The 16,867-nt window shown below is 41.2% G+C and overlaps 2 protein-coding genes across 2 annotated transcripts; one reads left to right on the top strand and one right to left on the bottom strand.

Annotated features, from left to right (window-relative positions):
- Positions 1-98: 98 nt before the first annotated feature.
- Positions 99-9,014, top strand: prepl (prolyl endopeptidase like). The gene is made up of 15 exons (XM_075479317.1): positions 99-439; positions 738-866; positions 1,193-1,259; positions 1,431-1,602; positions 1,714-1,802; positions 1,891-2,017; positions 2,093-2,309; positions 2,631-2,822; positions 3,019-3,231; positions 3,493-3,668; positions 3,916-4,132; positions 4,371-4,520; positions 5,537-5,663; positions 7,111-7,199; positions 7,542-9,014. The coding sequence occupies exons 1-15, from the start codon at positions 308-310 to the stop codon at positions 7,644-7,646; spliced, it is 2,202 nt and encodes a 733-aa protein (XP_075335432.1). The 5' UTR covers positions 99-307; the 3' UTR covers positions 7,647-9,014.
- Positions 7,764-15,351, bottom strand: slc3a1 (solute carrier family 3 member 1). The gene is made up of 10 exons (XM_075479332.1): positions 14,925-15,351; positions 13,580-13,759; positions 13,321-13,466; positions 13,053-13,178; positions 12,565-12,684; positions 10,733-10,857; positions 9,809-10,010; positions 8,807-8,989; positions 8,401-8,526; positions 7,764-8,304 (listed from the first exon to the last, which is right to left on the bottom strand). Exons 1-10 carry the CDS (start codon positions 15,349-15,351, stop codon positions 7,873-7,875), a joined length of 2,067 nt encoding a protein of 688 aa, XP_075335447.1. The 3' UTR covers positions 7,764-7,872.
- Positions 15,352-16,867: the final 1,516 nt, after the last annotated feature.

Raw genomic sequence — 16,867 nt, 5'->3', positions numbered from 1 at the left:
CTCGATTTTCAGTCAGAACTGTGGACTGCTGAATGAGCAAGTTTGATTATTTGGGCCTGGGACTTCTGTCTACGTCATTAAGTTGGCTTTGTTTAGAAAATCATGCACGTGCATAGAAATAGCGCATAGCTAACGTTTTGTCGCAACGAAACGCTAAATATTACGGACTGAAATGCGATGTATATCCATCTATGAAATGCGTTTGTTGTCGTGAACATAGCACAAGGTACCTGGTAATATCAGTGAGCTAACTGACAACACGTAAACATAACTGGTGACCGGGCTAATTAACCGATATAGCTTTATAATGGTCGTTTTATCGTTTTTGCTGTGTCCGTCTGCCCGTCTCCTCACACTTTCTCCCGCACAGTTTTGGAAACTCGCAGTTTGCAAACGGAAAACATGGCTGTCTTTCTACGTCAGGCGTTGCTTCGTGTCGGTAAGTGTGTTCAGTGAAAGTTAAAGATGCTTCATGTGCTCACCTTTGGTTTGGTGTGAAGCAGTTAAGTTAGTTATTGGTTCAACAAGGTGTCTCGTCACAACCCCATCCCATATGTTACAGATATATTTATTGGCATTGCCACAATAAAGATTGGATAAAAGGTACTTATCAGTTTGTAAGTGATGTGTACAGGGAACAATACTTTATGAGAATAATGATGTTCCTGGTGATTGAAGCTTCAAGTTGCAATACTATAGAATGTTTCCATATCTTGTTGTTTTTGCCCGTCTTTTAGGAAACTTCTGTCTCATCAGCTTATGATCACAGCTCTGGAATTGACAAGTACAAGGAATTACAGAAGTATTTTGTCAGGAGACTGAAGGCAACATACCGCAGGTTCTCCAACATACCTGATCACTCAGTGGTGAGGCCTGCTGTCTGCTATGGGTTTGAATCATTTTGTCATAAGTTTGTGGATAAAGCATTTAAATTACAAACTTTTTTTTAGCTTAATAAGAAGAATTGAAGTAACTAACCAGTCGCCTATTTACCTGATGCTTTAGGGACAGAAAATAACTTTTATACCATGACCCATCTCCAATTATAAGAACACCAACTTTACCTTTGTGATGTCAGGGGCGAAGAGTTTGCATTTCTGTGTGGAATCGCATCCTGTTTATTCAATGAACAGGATATTGCTTTAGGAATCCAAGTAATTTTTATAATACACTATGGTTTATCATGTCACAGGTCTGTGGGCATCACCATGTTTACTTTATTGAAGATGACGGCATTTACAGAAAGGACAAGAGACAGAGTAAGCAGAAAAAAAATCATTCTGGTAAAACTATTAACATTATCATCTCAAAACATCTATTTCTAATACCCTGTAAACTCGTCCCCATGTCTACTGCTTTTATGCAATCCATTTATTTGGCCTGCTGACTGTTTTGTTTCACTCTGTCCTTTTCTTTCTCTCTGTTTGTAGAGGATCTGAGACCAGAGAAGGTGTTACATCTAGAGCAAGCGTCTAGAGAAGATGAGGGGACAAGACTTGAGAGAAAGCAGATGTTTCATTGGATAGTCCAGAGAATCCGTCTGTCCCCACATGAGAAGCATCTCGCCGCTACGCTGAAATGTACTCCTGGAGAAGAGCTGAGGTAAATCAAACATAGAGAAATTTCTTTTACAGTATTTTTAATTTATTATGAATATTTTGACTGTTCCACTTGCTGAAATAATATATTACTACTTATGCTGTGATAAACAAGGTGTGTGGTTGTAAGACTTGGTGAGAGCAATTTCCTTCCTCTGGATCCCCAAGACATCAGAGTCACACTGGAGAGAGTCTTCAGCTTTGGTAAATCTTTTGATCATTTTTACCCAAACAAATGTATTTCTCTTGTGTGAAAACGGAAGGATAATAATGTGTATGTTTATCAATGCAGAGTGGGCCACAGACGACATCCTGTTTTACACAACTCTGGAAGGTCTACGTTCCAACGCAGTGTTTCGTCTGGACCTGACCTCTGGTGGAAAAAGGATAACCTCAGTATATGAGGAAACTCAGCCTCAGTAAGTGTAAATGATGTGGCATGTAAGCATTCCCTACTGCCCAACAAGCTCTGATTTTAAACACCAACATTTTAGTGTTTTTGTGGAGGTTGCCCTGTCCAGAGATAGACAGATCCTGACCATCAACTGCAACAGCAGGACCAGTTCAGAGGTGCTGCTAAGTGATGTAACTACATCCCATTTGGAGCCTTTTGTGGTCCAGCCTCGCCAGCTGGACCTCCTGTACCATGTGGAGCATTGGAGAAGGTGGCTAATTATACTATCTAATACAGGGCCAGGACAAGAATATCAGGTAAAGTATCTATAATATAAATATATACTGTTTATAGGCTGCATAAATATAGTGAAAAATGCTGAAATAATGGAATATTTTAAGACTGTTCCACAACTTATGTGTGGTCAGTTGTTTGTATGTAATACACACAGTGTCTAATCAGTGTATTCACATTGGGGTTAATATTTTTCCCATTTGCTGTTTCGGTCCCTACAGCTCTAATAATGTATTTATTTCCTCACGTTTGACAAAGCATTAAGAATTAGAATTATTAGCTCATAATGTAATTTGATATTTTTAGTTTTTCTAAGATAAGAGATTTATTTGTGTGTTCGCCAGGTTGTGAAGGCCCCCCTCTCAGAGCCCTCCATGTCATCTTGGGTCCCTTTGTTTGCCCCTGGCCCTGACAATGTAGTTAAAGACATGGACGTGGTTGGAGACCATTGTGTGCTGGTTGTAAGGGCAGCAGCCGGTGAACTCACTCTGATTGTAGTCCCACTGACCCGTCCCAATGAAGCATATGTTGTACAGGTCAGTCTCAAAGATGAATGGATGAACTGAAGGGGAAATGTAGTTTGAACTTGCTTATGCTCCTTTTCTGTTTTGCTTGCTCTTAGTCTTGAGTTTTTTTTTTTTTGTTGTTGTTTTTTTTGTTTTGTTTTTTGCTGCTTCATATTGTGGTCTTATTTATGATTGTAGTTTTATACTCTCTTAACTCCTACCCAAGCTCCCTCGCTGGGCTTGTGCCATTGAAACCAAGAGACCAGGCTTGGAAGACCAACAAAATGTGCTAGAATTCCTTATATCTTCTCCAGTCCGTGCACCAGTGTCGTACCGTCTGCACCCTGAGAATGGGCTCCTTACATCGGGTACTGAAGATGGGTCCTTCCCAGAGAAACAAGCCGAGTTCATCACCACACGCTTGGAGGCCTGCAGCCAAGTGAGAACACTTGATCTATAAGTCACATGCATACACACTGAAATCCTGTCAGCAGGAGGGAATGCATTCTGTAGTAGGAGTCAAGTGTCCACTGATAGAGTTCTTGTCACACTTGGCCACCGATATGTACCTACCCGCAAACAGAGTAGGCAAGTGATGTCATACACAAAGCAAATCAACAAGACTGGTTTTTAAGGAGATTTAACTATTAAAGTCACCCCCTCCAGTCTGGAAAATATTCTCTCTGCCTTTCCCTTGTAGGATGGCACCTTGGTGCCAGTGACACTATTTCATGCAGTACCTGTGGAGGGTCTGATCCAGGCTCCTTTGTTGGTCCATGTATATGGAGCTTATGGCAGAGATCTCAACATGGAGTTCTGCCCGGAGAAAAGAATGCTGTTGGAGCAGGGCTGGGTACTGGCCTACTGTCACATCAGGTAATCTGTCACTCCCCCAGCAACAGGGAAATAACTCGCTGAGCTCAGAAGAGAGTTTGCAGACAGTAAACCTGTGTATACTAGCTCTATTTAAACCAAAAGTACTGAAATTCCCATTGCAAAGGTTAGCCCCAGGAAAATGGTCCTGCAGTAGAAACACAGCTATGAACAATGTAGTGCTCTCGCTGCAGGAAACCAATTCAAACAAGTTCCTTCTCCGTGTGCTCTTTGCTTGTTTACTCTTTAGAGGTGGAGGTGAGTGCGGCCTTTCTTGGCAAAGGCGAGCTCGTGTAGAAGGGAAGCTGAGGGGAGTGGAGGACCTCCAAGCCTGCCTCCGTCACCTTTTCTCTTTGGGAATCTCTTCTCCTTCACTCACTGCCCTCACAGCCTGCAGTGCTGGAGCTGTGCCAGTGGGAGCACTGTGCAACAGACAGCCCAACATGATGCGGGCTGTAACACTGCAGGTAAGATGCTGAACACTACGTGTGTGTGTGTGGCTCTTGGAGTATTTCACTTTCAGTCTTTTCTTTACTCTGTGTTGAAAAAAGAATAATGTGGACTGTGTTCCCAGGGGACGTTTAAAAAAACTGGGCTTTTGCCAAGCGTTTGATACAAATTGAGTTGTTGTAACTGCATCTCAGTCCTTTATTATGAAAGATCACCTGCACACATGCATCCAAAGCCATCTCTTTCTTTGTTGAGGCTCCTTTCCTGGATGTACTTGGAACTATGGAGGATCCCAGCCTGCCTCTAACTTTGGAGGACAGAGATGAATGGGGAGACCCGGTGGGAAACCCAAAACACAAACAAAGCATCATTTCCTACTGTCCACTTTACAACATTACTCCACAGGTATGGAGAGCAAAACGGAAAAAAAAAGTAACGAGTCATTTGTCCTTCTGCTCAAAAAAAAAGGGGTGGTGTCTTATTTCATATAGCACACTTTTTGTTGAATAATGTATGCAATTTGCCCCTTTTGTGTGTGTGTGTGTGTGTGTGTCTGTATAACACTGTATCAGAGATGCTGTCAATTTTACTTGTCTGCTCTAATAGGCTAAAAAAATAGCCCAAAAATGGCAGGAAATAATGAATCAAAACTAAAGAAACGCTATTTTAAATTGCTATGTCCCACATTTTAGATCAGAGCCAGTGTTGAATAACACTAACTTGGTAAATAAAATAAGAATAGGGATGGGAAGTTCAATTCCGTGGAATAGTTAATCCACCTGCCTAACAATCCCGTTTCTAGGTTCTTCTAACGTCTGACGCATTTGCGCGATGACGTCATGTGCACGCTTCCTATTTTGGCTCAGAATGTTTCCAACATGACAGCGAGGCAGAAGCACTCCAAAGTTTGGTTGTATTTCACCAAAAAGGACAATACTAGGGCCAGTTGCAACACATGCAGAGCTTTGATCCCATCAAAGGAGGAAAATGCCTCCAACACGCTGAAAGATTTGACCACACAGCATGCAATTATTTTGCTTTCAAAACTTGTGAGCCCTGTTGTAATAATGTTAGCGACATACTGTATGAATCATTTCCATCTAATATCAACGGGGACTGTAAGAGTGAGGCAGAGTTGGATATATTGTACTATATAACTGGATGAGATAAGGAATCGAATCGATAAGCAATATTGATAATGGAACCAGAATTGCTAAATTCTTAACAATTCCCATCCCTAAATAAGAATGACTTCTATCTCGTAAAATATGCTCTGCTTTAGTCCCATGTCTCTCTGTTGATGTAGGGACATTGAGAAAGATAGACATTTGATAACATTTATTAATAACTTTTGCTAAGCAAGCATTGTAATAAAAGCTGGGTTATTTGTTTTTTTTTCTCCACATTTGCTTGTGAGACAGCAGTACCCATCAATGCTGCTGACTGCATACAGTGGTGATCCTCGGATTCCTCTGGCAGGGGTCCTTAAATACACTGGATGTCTAAAGAAAGCCATTCTTACACACCACAGCATGGAGCCAAAGTCAGGTACTTGCACACACACTTTGAGCAGTTGTTGACGATGTAGATGCATTCACTGATCAGCCACAACACTGAAGCCAAGTGAAGTGAATATCATTGATCATCTGGCTGCAGTGCAATACCTCTGGTGCAGGCAGTCAAGTGTGAGTTACTTTGACACATACCACAGACCAAACACACACCACCATGGCCTCCCCCAGCAGAACAATGTATTCATTATGTCGCAGAACCCTTTGAGACACCAGCTCAAAGAACTCAGATCTGCCGCCAACATCTTGTAGCCATATACAACAGGACACAAAAAAGTCCACTGTCCATACCCTGATGGGTCAGAGCTGTTTAGATGGCAAAATAAGTCCTGTATGAACATGCAGTTTCAAAAGCACCTTTGACAGTGGAATTTACATTTGTAGAAAACGGTCACAAGTAAATCAGTGAACTGTGAGTGAGTCTGTTTTTTTTTTTTTTTTTTTTTTTTTTTTTTTTTCACTCACAACTACAAATTAAGGTCAGCAGGCCCTCACTTTTGCCTCATAAAACTTTGTCTGAAAACAGCTTCTGTTTGGGTGCGTTTTTGTCTGATTGCGCTCCAGATGGAATTCTAAAGTCCATGTGGATGTTCTGCTTTTTTTAAATGTGTTTTTTTTTTTTTTTTTTTTTTTTTTTTTTTTTTATGTATTTTCTGCATCAGCAGAGGGTTTATTGGCTCAGGGTCATCTCCCTATGGTAGTGTCAGTGTGCATGTCCGGAGAGGCAGCGGTAATAGATTTCTGGGTGTCTGTCTGAGGATGTGATACCAAAGTATAGCATAGGTGACCTTGTGGTGAAGCCCATGCTGGTGTGTGTGCGTCAGCTAATTGCTCTCATTCCCCCCAGACAGGCTCTTTCTCCCTCTCACTCATAATCTTCCTTCACCACGTTGGTGGTACTCCTTATTTACACCACTCTCTCTTGCTCTGCTTCCTCTCTTCCCGTTTCAAATTCACACGTTATCTGTCTCCTTCACTGCCTCACGCTTCTGTTGTTCATGCACACACCAGGCAGCTTCACTGACTGTATATGTGTGTGTATATGTCTTCCTAATCTTTCTTGCTCTGTTCTTCTGAGTCTTTGATAAAGTGTTGATGGCATAGACGCATCAAGGCGGGTGGGCAGGCCCATTAGCATGGTAAAGGGATAGCGTATCAGAGCAAGAGATTAGACGCTACAGACTGGGAGCTGTCAAGGTCAAGACCGCATTTGTGAAACAGTCCACACCAGAGAGACAAGGAAGGGTGGGGTAATAAGGAATGGGTTGAGAAGGGGGCAATATCAGATGTGAGGATGAATTAATGAATGAAAGAAATACAGTTGGTGAAAAAGAAGGTTTTGGACATACAATGTCATAAATGCTTAAATGATAAGTTCTTTTTTTTGTCTGTCTTCCTGCTTTTTGTCATCTTCTCCGTTTCAGAATGTAAACCAGCACCAAACGTAGTTGTGAATATCCAACCTGGAACAAATCACCTTGGCCCAGAAGACTTTGAGCAGATGATCGAAGAGGTATGAAACTCATGAGCTGCTGAACTTTTTTTTTTTAGCATGTTATAAAAGGCAAACTTTTAAATGTTACAGCAAATAGTGCAGATGTGACAGTTATTATCCTGTATGTTATTTTACTAATAAATGATCTGGAGGCCACATTCATTTTGAAAATTCAGTGTGTTTTTTTTTATGTGGAATTGGCATCATCACAAGCTAAAACACTGTGATAAAACCCAGCCAGATCTTATTAGAGTGTGACTATGTAGAATATCCCTGTTAGGTTACACATTAGAAATGTAACCAATCTCTTTCCTTACATCTAGAACACGAAATTTTAAAGTTTCTTTCACCCTGATACAGGAAGCCCTCAGGCTTGCATTTCTGTACACAGAGCTCGGCCTGGACGCTCCGCGGCCTCCACGCAAGAAGAGGAGATCACAAAGTGGTCAAGAGGCGAAATACTAATACCCAAACATTTACCATCACAGCCACAACAACTGGAGGATACAGTGTCGCCCAAATCTTTCAGAGTATCTGTCAAAGAGAAGACAACTCTAGCAAATTCATCAATATTTATCTGCTTTATTGTGTGACAAAGGGCCCTATGAAAGGAGAGACTGAAGAACAGTCTCAGTGATTTGATTTTCACAGTGAAACTGTAATAACTGCTTACAGTTTTTTCCAGTTAATATCAGCATTTATAAAGTATGCCAATGGTCTCCAAATAGCAGGCCTTCTCGGAGACGTAGCACTCTGCAGGGTGGTTTTGATGAAACCGAGTGTAGGTCGAATACTGCATCACCAAACCCTCTCCAGCTTCGGTCAGGATCTTAGACTTCTGAAACACTTTTCCATCGTTGACTGTTTTTGTGCTAGTTAACACCCTCAGCTGCTCGGGTAACTCTTCAATTGAGGACAGATCTGTGGTGGCAGATTGTTTCCCAAAGTTGAGCACCATGAGGTAAGCTTGTTTGTGTCCATCAAGCTCCCTGATGTAGGAGAAGACGTTGGCATCAGCATGGACGTAGCAGAACCACCCACGCTGAAAGGGGAGCTCTGACTGACGCAGGCTGTTCAGGGAGCGATACTGAGCCAGCACAGAACCTTCATCTTTCATCTGGACCTGGAAAGGATACATGATCAACAATAAGATGAACTTCAGCCGTCTCTGGTCTTTTTGTGTGTGTCAAACTTCAACTTCACTGGAAGGGCCTTGTACCTCCACATTGATGCTTTGGTAAGCAGGGTGTACAGGTAACCAGGTGAGGTTGGTTTTGTTGTTGAAGCCTGCGTTCAAGTCACCGTTCCACTGCATGGGAGACCGTTCCGGGTCCCGACTGGCACTCTGCATGTAAGACAGCAAAACATTTTGACACTTGAGCTTTCTTTTGCCAAGTTGTAATAATTTATGTCAGTATATATCCTTCTTGCATTTGTTTATTTATTTTGTGTAGATTCCTTCATCACAGAGCTCTGTAACGTGCTATTTTCTCACTCGTGGAATAATAATTTATTCTATTCGATATTATCGTCGACTTTTTTTCTTGTTTTGGAATGTCAGTGATTAAACTGGTCATCTTTTATGCATTTAAGTTTTTTTTCTTTAATGAATGTTCAATACTGACCGCATTGTATTTGCCAGCAGGGTCCTGTATCTGACTCGCTGTGACATTAATGTTCTCCATGCCGATCTCTTCGCCATAATAGGTGGTGGGTGTGCCAGGGAGGGTCAGCAGCATCATGTTGATGGCACGAATATAAATAGAACCAGCGCTGGAAGCAATTCTGGATCTGTCATGGTTCCCAACCTGAAAACAGGGGGGTGTAAGAGAAATAAAACATGATGTTGAGAGGTGAATGAGATGTGTTTGCGGGGAGGGAAAGGGATGAAACTGATTAGTTGTAATAAAAGAAAAATGCTCAGGTTAAAAAAAAGTGATATGGTAGAAACCTGAGTAGCACTGTGGGCCAATTGGACTACAAGAGGGGAGTGAAATGATGCTGCATCAATCATAAAACAGCAGAAATGATGGGGAAAATAACCCTTTGTGAGGTTAGAAGAGCGGGTAATTATCTCGGACTGAAACCACTTCTCTGCAACAAAGAAAACAGTTTGTCGATGATCCAAGAAGCACAAACAAGCACGTCTTTGTGTTCAACAATGGAACCTGGATATGACCCGTAAAAGAGTTATTCTTTGGCTCTAATAAGTAGCAATTACAGAAAAACGCTTTGAAACGAGCAATATTCAAACCTTATTAGATGCATTTTAGTTAGAGTACCACCTTAGCATATTGAGTTTGGGCACGATACATTGTATGAAAAATAATCCAAAAAGCACCCTATTGTTATTAACACATGGAGGAAAAGCATGATCTAATCAGACTCCTGGATAAGTCTGATACAAATGATCAAAGAGCCATTGGAAGGGTCTCTGCACATATATCAAACAAGTCCCACAACCTATGATAGCACTTTTCACTTGTAATCCTGGCAGATCCCCTATTTGGTCTTGTGGTTTTTATGATGGGAAACAAAAGTATAACTGTAATATACATCTTTGGAAGGCAGATCATGTGTTAAAGAGCCTGAAAAACTAACATATACAAGTTAGTGGGGGGACTCACCACCCAGTTGGGCCATTTCCCTGTTGGCATATTGGCCATCCAGAGGTCAACCAGATGTTTCGCCCACACACCGCTGGTGTTGTGAGGCAGGTCCAGCAGGTAAAAGTTAAAGGGGAAATCAGCTTCCCTAACCAGTCGGGTTCCGTAGTACATCATGGTCTTCTCCACCTCATGGTAATCATATGACTCCGTCACCATGAACCTGCAGAGCAGCAGAAACATCATACATCATGGGATTCTGCACAAACTCAACTTCAGGCAGGTTTTGCCGTTTATTGGCTGTTATTGACATAATTATTAATCCCACAAAACATATCATCTCATTATATGCAGTGTTTTGGATAAAGCTGGTTTTATGTATGAAATTTAATAGTAGTCTATGAGAAGTACTACTTGAAATATTCCTTTGACTTGGAAATCATCCTTGTCTGCACTATATAGGACTGGTTCTCCTGCTGGTTATGTAGGCATTGGCTACATGTGTCCAGGTGAACTTTACATGAGCTTCATGAAAAATGTGATTCAAATTTAAATGTATGAGGAATTACCAAGCATGAGTTGTAGTTTAACGTAAAACCACTTGTTTTCCAGACTTCAATCTCTTTCTTTTGGTCCATAGCTTTTCTGACTAAACCCTCATTTGCGATGGCACTAAATGAAGGGACCTCACAAGGCAGCGGCTGACAATTTAAGTGAATATGAGATTTATAAAAAGGAAAAACCAGCTGTGTAAGTAACAACCTGCTCAAACAAGATTTGTTTGTGCTCTGCGCCTTTTATGAATCAAAGATAATCTGGAAGTTGTTTAGGATTAATCAGGCGTATTGTAGAATTGTCACATGAAAAGAAAATTGGTGAAACTTGAGCGTAACAATTCTCTGAATTTAGTGTAACATGATTGTATGCGCTGAACAGCTTCAGTACCTGTATCTGCCCGGCTCACGGCTGTAGGTGTCCATCTCTGCCCTATAGTCCCTCAGCAGGTCATGCAAGCCCACCTGACTGTATGTGTAGTCCCGGTAGAGGTCCCACTCTGTAGTTATAGACTCCTGCAATGAAATTAAGTTGTTATATTGGAATTACTGGTTTGTTCCAATTTTAGTCAAAGTATTGTGTTTTCATTATTTTGTGTTAGATTAAAGCTACAAAGAAGAGGCTCGTTCGTGCTAAAGTTTCCACAATGAGAGATAGTAGCGTTTGAGAAAGCTCTGGTATTTTTCTGGGAGTAAGAAGAGCTTGTCCCCTAATTTATTCCTTTCCCAGGGCAAAGCACAGAGTCCATTTAAAGGCCTGGTAGATGGAAAGTAAGTAGAAACCAGATACACAGTCAAGAGGCCAAAACAAAAGACAAGAGACCCTTGGTTCAGTAATCAAGAGTTATTTGTATGTGATAAAAGTGTTCAAATGAAAGTTTTGCTTTAACGCAATTGTTAGATCGTGTTTTGTAAGTCTTGATAAAGCAGGAAAGAGATACAAAGAAGAAAAGATTATGGCAGAAAACACATTTATTTGACTCAAAATAAATTACTATGCATTTTTAGAAGAATCAACTCGGGTCCCGAACGTCCTTTTCAAAAACAGTGAATAACATCTAATGTGTCTTTTTGTGTGAGAAAAAACTCAAAACACTGAGTTGAAGTTGTGCCAAATAAGTGAGCCATTCAACCAGCAGGCAGTAAAGCACAAACCTGGTCTTACTTTAAAGCTACGACCAGCATTAAACCTTTAAAGCAGAAAAGATAACACAAACACACACTGTAGTAAAGTAGTTATAGATGTCTTACTGTCCATCAAAGTTTGTATTTTTAGACATAACGATCTCTGTAGTGCCAAACTAAGACTCAGACTTTAGACTTTATAGTCTATACATTTAGGTACAATGCAAAATCTTTGAGTATACCTCTAAGTCAAGAGTGAGCATACGAGTCAGCCCCAGTATTGTAGCATTACTCTGCATCGGTCAGTAAGTCCAAGTGACTCACTAATCCTCTGAAATATGCTTCTTTTCTACTAATCTTTCCTCTGTGGGAAAAAACCTCAGCGTCTGTGGAACAAAAACTCTTTCTTACTGAGCTTAAGTCAGCGTGTGTCATGAACTCTTTCAATTGCAATTACAGTATTTTCAAAGTATTACAAAAGGGCACAAGACGAACCTGACATTTAAGCCAGAGATACATGATGAAGGCACATCATGTACAGTGTGAAAAAACAGCCCACTCAGCTGTTGATTATGTTTGTTCTAGCAGCTGCACTGGAAAGTACCACTACAGTCAGTGAGCTGTCTCTGCCCACAATGCTCCTTTTATGAATCATATTGTTTAAATTTGAAGCCTGATATGTCACTTATGAGTCAATAAAATCAAATCATGGTCATATAACTGAAGGTTACAGGAGAGATTGTTACCTAAAATGAACTTTGAGCAGAGAAGGTTGTTGTCTTTGTGGATTAAAATTTAACGTGACAAGCTAGGCCCGACAACACCTACAAAGACAGGTGAAGGGCCAATAGCACGATAGCTTTTATTTCAGTGTCAAAACACACGACAAAATGCTTAATAAGGCTGGATCAGATGTTGAGTAATCCACAGTATGAATCCCGTAGTGGATCATACATCCAATAATGACGCTCTCCCTCAAAAAAATACATGGATGTATATATTTCCCAGTGTGAAATCAGTCTTCAATGATAAACGTGTTTGGAAGCACAATGCATCTTTCGATTTGGATCCTATGTGATGCCAAACGGTAACACTCACTGGTGGTTTGTTGGGATCCACCTGTGGCTCGTCCCTCAGGTGTTCCGCCTCCAGGATGTGCTTCACTGCGTCCATCCGGAACCCATCCACCCCCTTTTCCAGCCAGAAATGAATGATATCCTAAATTGAAATGATAAAAGTCCTAAGGATTTACAATATGTGGAAAACTTTGACTCTGTACCATTATTGCAACAATGTGTTCATAAACTTCACTAAACTATTGTGTGACAAAGGATTATTGAGACACACAGGCGTACTGTGTCATGCCTTCCAGAACACAACAATTAACTGGTCTGAGTTGAGGCGTAATAAGATCATAATACATCACTGCTGTGGATTACACATGACTTTGGATACTTCAACAATAATGGCGCAGTGGAAAGGACAAAAGAGATAAAGATTATATACAGGCAAGGTTTTGGTGTGTGAGCTGCTGAAAAACATTTTTTAACAATGAGTCAGCAGCTGAGGTAATGAGGTAAGCTTACGATGATCTCTCGGCGGACGTCTGGGTTCCTGAAGTTCAGGTCTGGTTGTTCTTTGAGGAACTGGTGCAGGTAGCATTGTCCTCTGACTTCATCGTAAGTCCATGACGAGTTTCCAAACACACTGACCTGCACGACATGAGGGGAGAAAAATCCCATCTGATCACTGCGCCAACAGAAAACCTTTTCAACTCTAAAACACCTTTCTTTCTTTTTTTTTATTCCACATTATGATACAGAGCAGTGCAAAGCAACCAGTGCAAGTACAAACCCAATTATTCGGCTTTGGTGAAGTTGCATTGCAGTCAGCCCAGACGTAGTAGTCCTCATAGTGAGGATCTCTCGTCCGACTCAGGTTGAACCATCTGTGGCGGTCACTGGTGTGATTGGGAATGAAGTCCATAATTAGCTTCAAATCTGGTGGGAACAGACAGAACATACACACCCAGCCATTGAGTCAACACTGCTACCACAAAACTAGATGTGCCCTCCTCCACCTTTAAGATAAACGGACAAAAGACAGTACACACCCCTGTTGTGCATTTCGGCCAGGAGTTCTTCAAAGTCCGCCATGGTTCCAAAGAGAGGATCGATGTCCCGGAAATCCTCCACATCGTAGCCGAAGTCCTTCATGGGAGAGCGGTAGAATGGACTGATCCAAACGGACTTGATGTTGAGGTGCAGGAAGTGATCCAGCTTCTCCATAATTCCTGCCAGAACACAGACACCACAGTGCTGAGAACTGCTTACTGAGATCCAAAGACCCTATGCGGTCAACTGTAGAGTTGATAGGTACGAGGTGTTTATGATCCTATAGGTCATAACAGGAAACACAACGCTGAAACTTACCGTTAATTATTTGGAATCCCAAATCAGAAAAAGGTGGGTCGATTTGGAAAATGCTCTCAAAAATTAGATAAATCAAATAATTATAACCTGTGTAAGTAACCTTTGTGTCATTGCAGACAGACTGAAATCACAATATTTTTGTGTTTTGTTGCATTAATGTGTCTTCTCTTGTTCAAATAAACACATTTTTGCATTTCAGAGCTTTTACACACAAAAATGAACTTGTTATGGCGAAAAGCATTTGATAATGCAGCCATAACATCTAACACTCCTCTGCCATCGTAGAGTCTGGCTTTTTGGACTTGAATGGACTCTCCTTTTTGTCTTTGGTCCAGAGCAGGGTCCATTTCTTTCCAAAAAGACCTAGAATATTGGTTTGTCTGACCAAAATACATGTTTCCACAGTGGGATGAACCATTACTGACTCCTCCTAGCCTCCTTATTGCATATTAAAGCAAATACTTGCTTTGAGTAACTTTGTTTTCTTTTCAACTTCATCTCTATTCCCATAAATTCCCCCAGTCCCATCTTTTTTGGGGGGGAATGTGTTGAACGCGTGAAATACACAAATTAATTTATAAATAAACTGAATAAAGTTGATGAGAGACGATATTAAATGATGCTGGGTTTAAAGCGTCTGTTGGGAAGTTTTTTTCTTTTTTTCTTTCACAGCAATGAGTGAAGCCACAGTCTGTATTTAAAACATTTTGTGACCACCTGGATAAAACATTAGTCTGAACATTTTTTTTTTTTTTTTTTTATACAGGGCTGACTTATATGATGGATTAAAGTAAATGATTCACCAATGTTGAAAACTATGTGGTTGCAAAACAGTGATAAGAGCAATTTTACAGTTTAAAAATTCATCTGGCTGTTGTGTAACCTTGGGTTTTATAATAATGATCAAGTATTGTAATAAAAATGTTTTTAAAAAATCCTGAATTTAAACTTTTAAGGTTTTAACCTTAACATAGAGATACATTTTGCGTCCCCTTCATTAGAAAGTCAAAGTTACAGGCATCTCACCTTTGAGGTCTCCGACGCCATCACCGTCGGAGTCCTTGAAGGACCGGGGGTACACCTGGTACACGGGGGACACCTGCCACCAGCTCATGCACGGCGGGGACAGCGCGATGACCGTGATGGTGACCGCCACCAGCGCCAGGGTGCAGCACACCGTCAACCAGAACAGGATCTCTCTGGGCACTCGGTACCGAGCCTGAGAGGAGTACCGTAGCAACACCTCTTTAGGCATCCCGGCGTACGGTTTCACCTGCGTGTACTCCTCAGCAGCCGCGTCCGAGTCCATCTTCACCGCGGTGGAGTTCTGCATCTCCCCAGGGTCCGGGCTGGTGGTGTCCGCCGCTCGCTCGCCGTCGTCTGCATCCCTAAAACCCGGGTTCCTGGTGCTCTCAGTCAGCTCCACGCGACCGCTTGCTTTTTTAAAACGCATCTTCTTTAGATATATATTTATTTTTTTCAAATCCAGAACCTAACAACAACCCGACGGAGTGTCTTAAGGAGCCTGCGTTCAGAGGAGTAATGTGACTGCTGTAGGAGGGTCAGAGTATAAATGGAGCAGACTCTTTCCCACACACCCACCACCGGTGCCACCTGTGGAATGTAGGAAACGTGGAAACTGGAGAGTTTATTGAAATAGTTACAGATTAGCATTTCTTATCTTGTTGCAGAGCTGAATAGAAGAGTATGCCCTTCTTTACACTGCCACCTCAGCAATCTCGAAACTCCAAACTTTACGCAAAGCAAAGTCCAACTTTTATCAAGGCAGCACTCAGTGTAGTGTTATGGATGCAGCAAATGGCACCTAATCCTGCATTTAAGGCGATCTGTGGCCATTATTCTTTCAAGCTCATTATGTGTTGAAAATAAAAAATAAAAAGATCTTCCACAGAACTCACATCTCCAGCTTTTTATTTCAAGAATTCCCAACAATGTGAAGTACAAACCACATCTCCGGAAAAGTTTTCTAAAACGCACCAAAATCTAAAAATCTGTTCAGTCTTGCCAAATTAAACAAATATGGAATTTGGCTCGAGCAACACTCCCAAGAAGTTGGGAGAAAAGCAAAGAACTTGGAGAATTATTCACATAACTGCATCCTGGGAGGTTGTACAACCAGCAAATTACCTGGTGATATGTGAGGGTGTCAGGATTGGGTATAAAAGACCATCCACAAAATGTTGAGCCTTTCCAAGCACTGATTGTGTAGAAATGAAAATGTTGAGGATTTTCTGTCCATTCATGAAAACACTGACCACCGACTTCACAGCGTTGTAGTTAGAAGCTCCACGACTCACCTGTCAGTCACTCAACCACTAAATAAGCCAATCCCTCTCCGTCATACTTTATTTTCCAAATACATCCTTATCACACTACCCGTAAGTGTGATAATTGTTCTGTACATCTGTATGTGCAATAATTCTGGCTCAGTGAGTCATTACTGCAAGTTATTCTGTTACTGCACCTTATGAAACACTCAGTGTTATATCAATAGCTTTACTTCCCTGTGCAGCTACATGTTATTTAGTGGTCTATACATAACGGTCTTCTATCGTGGAGAGTAGTAGATTAGATTTAGTTTTTATTCTTATGTACCGTTTCCTGTTCATTTGTGCTTCTGTCTGTCCGTGCAGTTGTAACATACACAATTTCCTTAAAACTTTATTGGAGTTAAGAGTTAGACAGAAAACTCTTGATAGAAACTTACAAAGAACTTTTTCTTTTTCTAACTGGAGAAATCTCAGTGCATAACAGCAAAGGATGTAAATTAGGGATGCATCTGACCACGTGGAAAACTGTCACGTCACCACGATCCCTGTTGCTGTACGCACTCTGGGGTACCTTCAACATAGTCCGACGCTGCATCCAAAACTGGAGCCTGAAACTGTATTACGCAGGAAGGAAGCCATGTGTCGAGTTAATCTCAAACGGACAGAGAGACAGTGGAC

The sequence above is a fragment of the Odontesthes bonariensis genome, chromosome 2 (genome assembly GCF_027942865.1).
Source record: "Odontesthes bonariensis isolate fOdoBon6 chromosome 2, fOdoBon6.hap1, whole genome shotgun sequence".
In the NCBI taxonomy this organism is placed as follows: domain Eukaryota; kingdom Metazoa; phylum Chordata; class Actinopteri; order Atheriniformes; family Atherinopsidae; genus Odontesthes; species Odontesthes bonariensis.
This window is presented reverse-complemented; position numbering and strand designations above follow the sequence as displayed.

Bases quoted from the DNA above. Each gene is read 5' to 3' on its own strand.
- prepl (XM_075479317.1), top strand. From the start codon at position 308: ATGGTCGTTTTATCGTTTTTGCTGTGTCCGTCTGCCCGTCTCCTCACA. The intron at 2,018-2,092 runs GTAAGTGTAAAT...CCAACATTTTAG, and splicing joins TATGAGGAAACTCAGCCTCA to TGTTTTTGTGGAGGTTGCCC. The intron at 7,200-7,541 runs GTATGAAACTCA...ACCCTGATACAG, and splicing joins TTGAGCAGATGATCGAAGAG to GAAGCCCTCAGGCTTGCATT.
- slc3a1 (XM_075479332.1), bottom strand. From the start codon at position 15,351: ATGCGTTTTAAAAAAGCAAGCGGTCGCGTGGAGCTGACTGAGAGCACC. The intron at 8,527-8,806 runs GTCAGTATTGAA...TCTTACATGCAG, and splicing joins CTGCTGGCAAATACAATGCG to AGTGCCAGTCGGGACCCGGA. The intron at 8,305-8,400 runs GTACAAGGCCCT...TATCCTTTCCAG, and splicing joins ACCAAAGCATCAATGTGGAG to GTCCAGATGAAAGATGAAGG.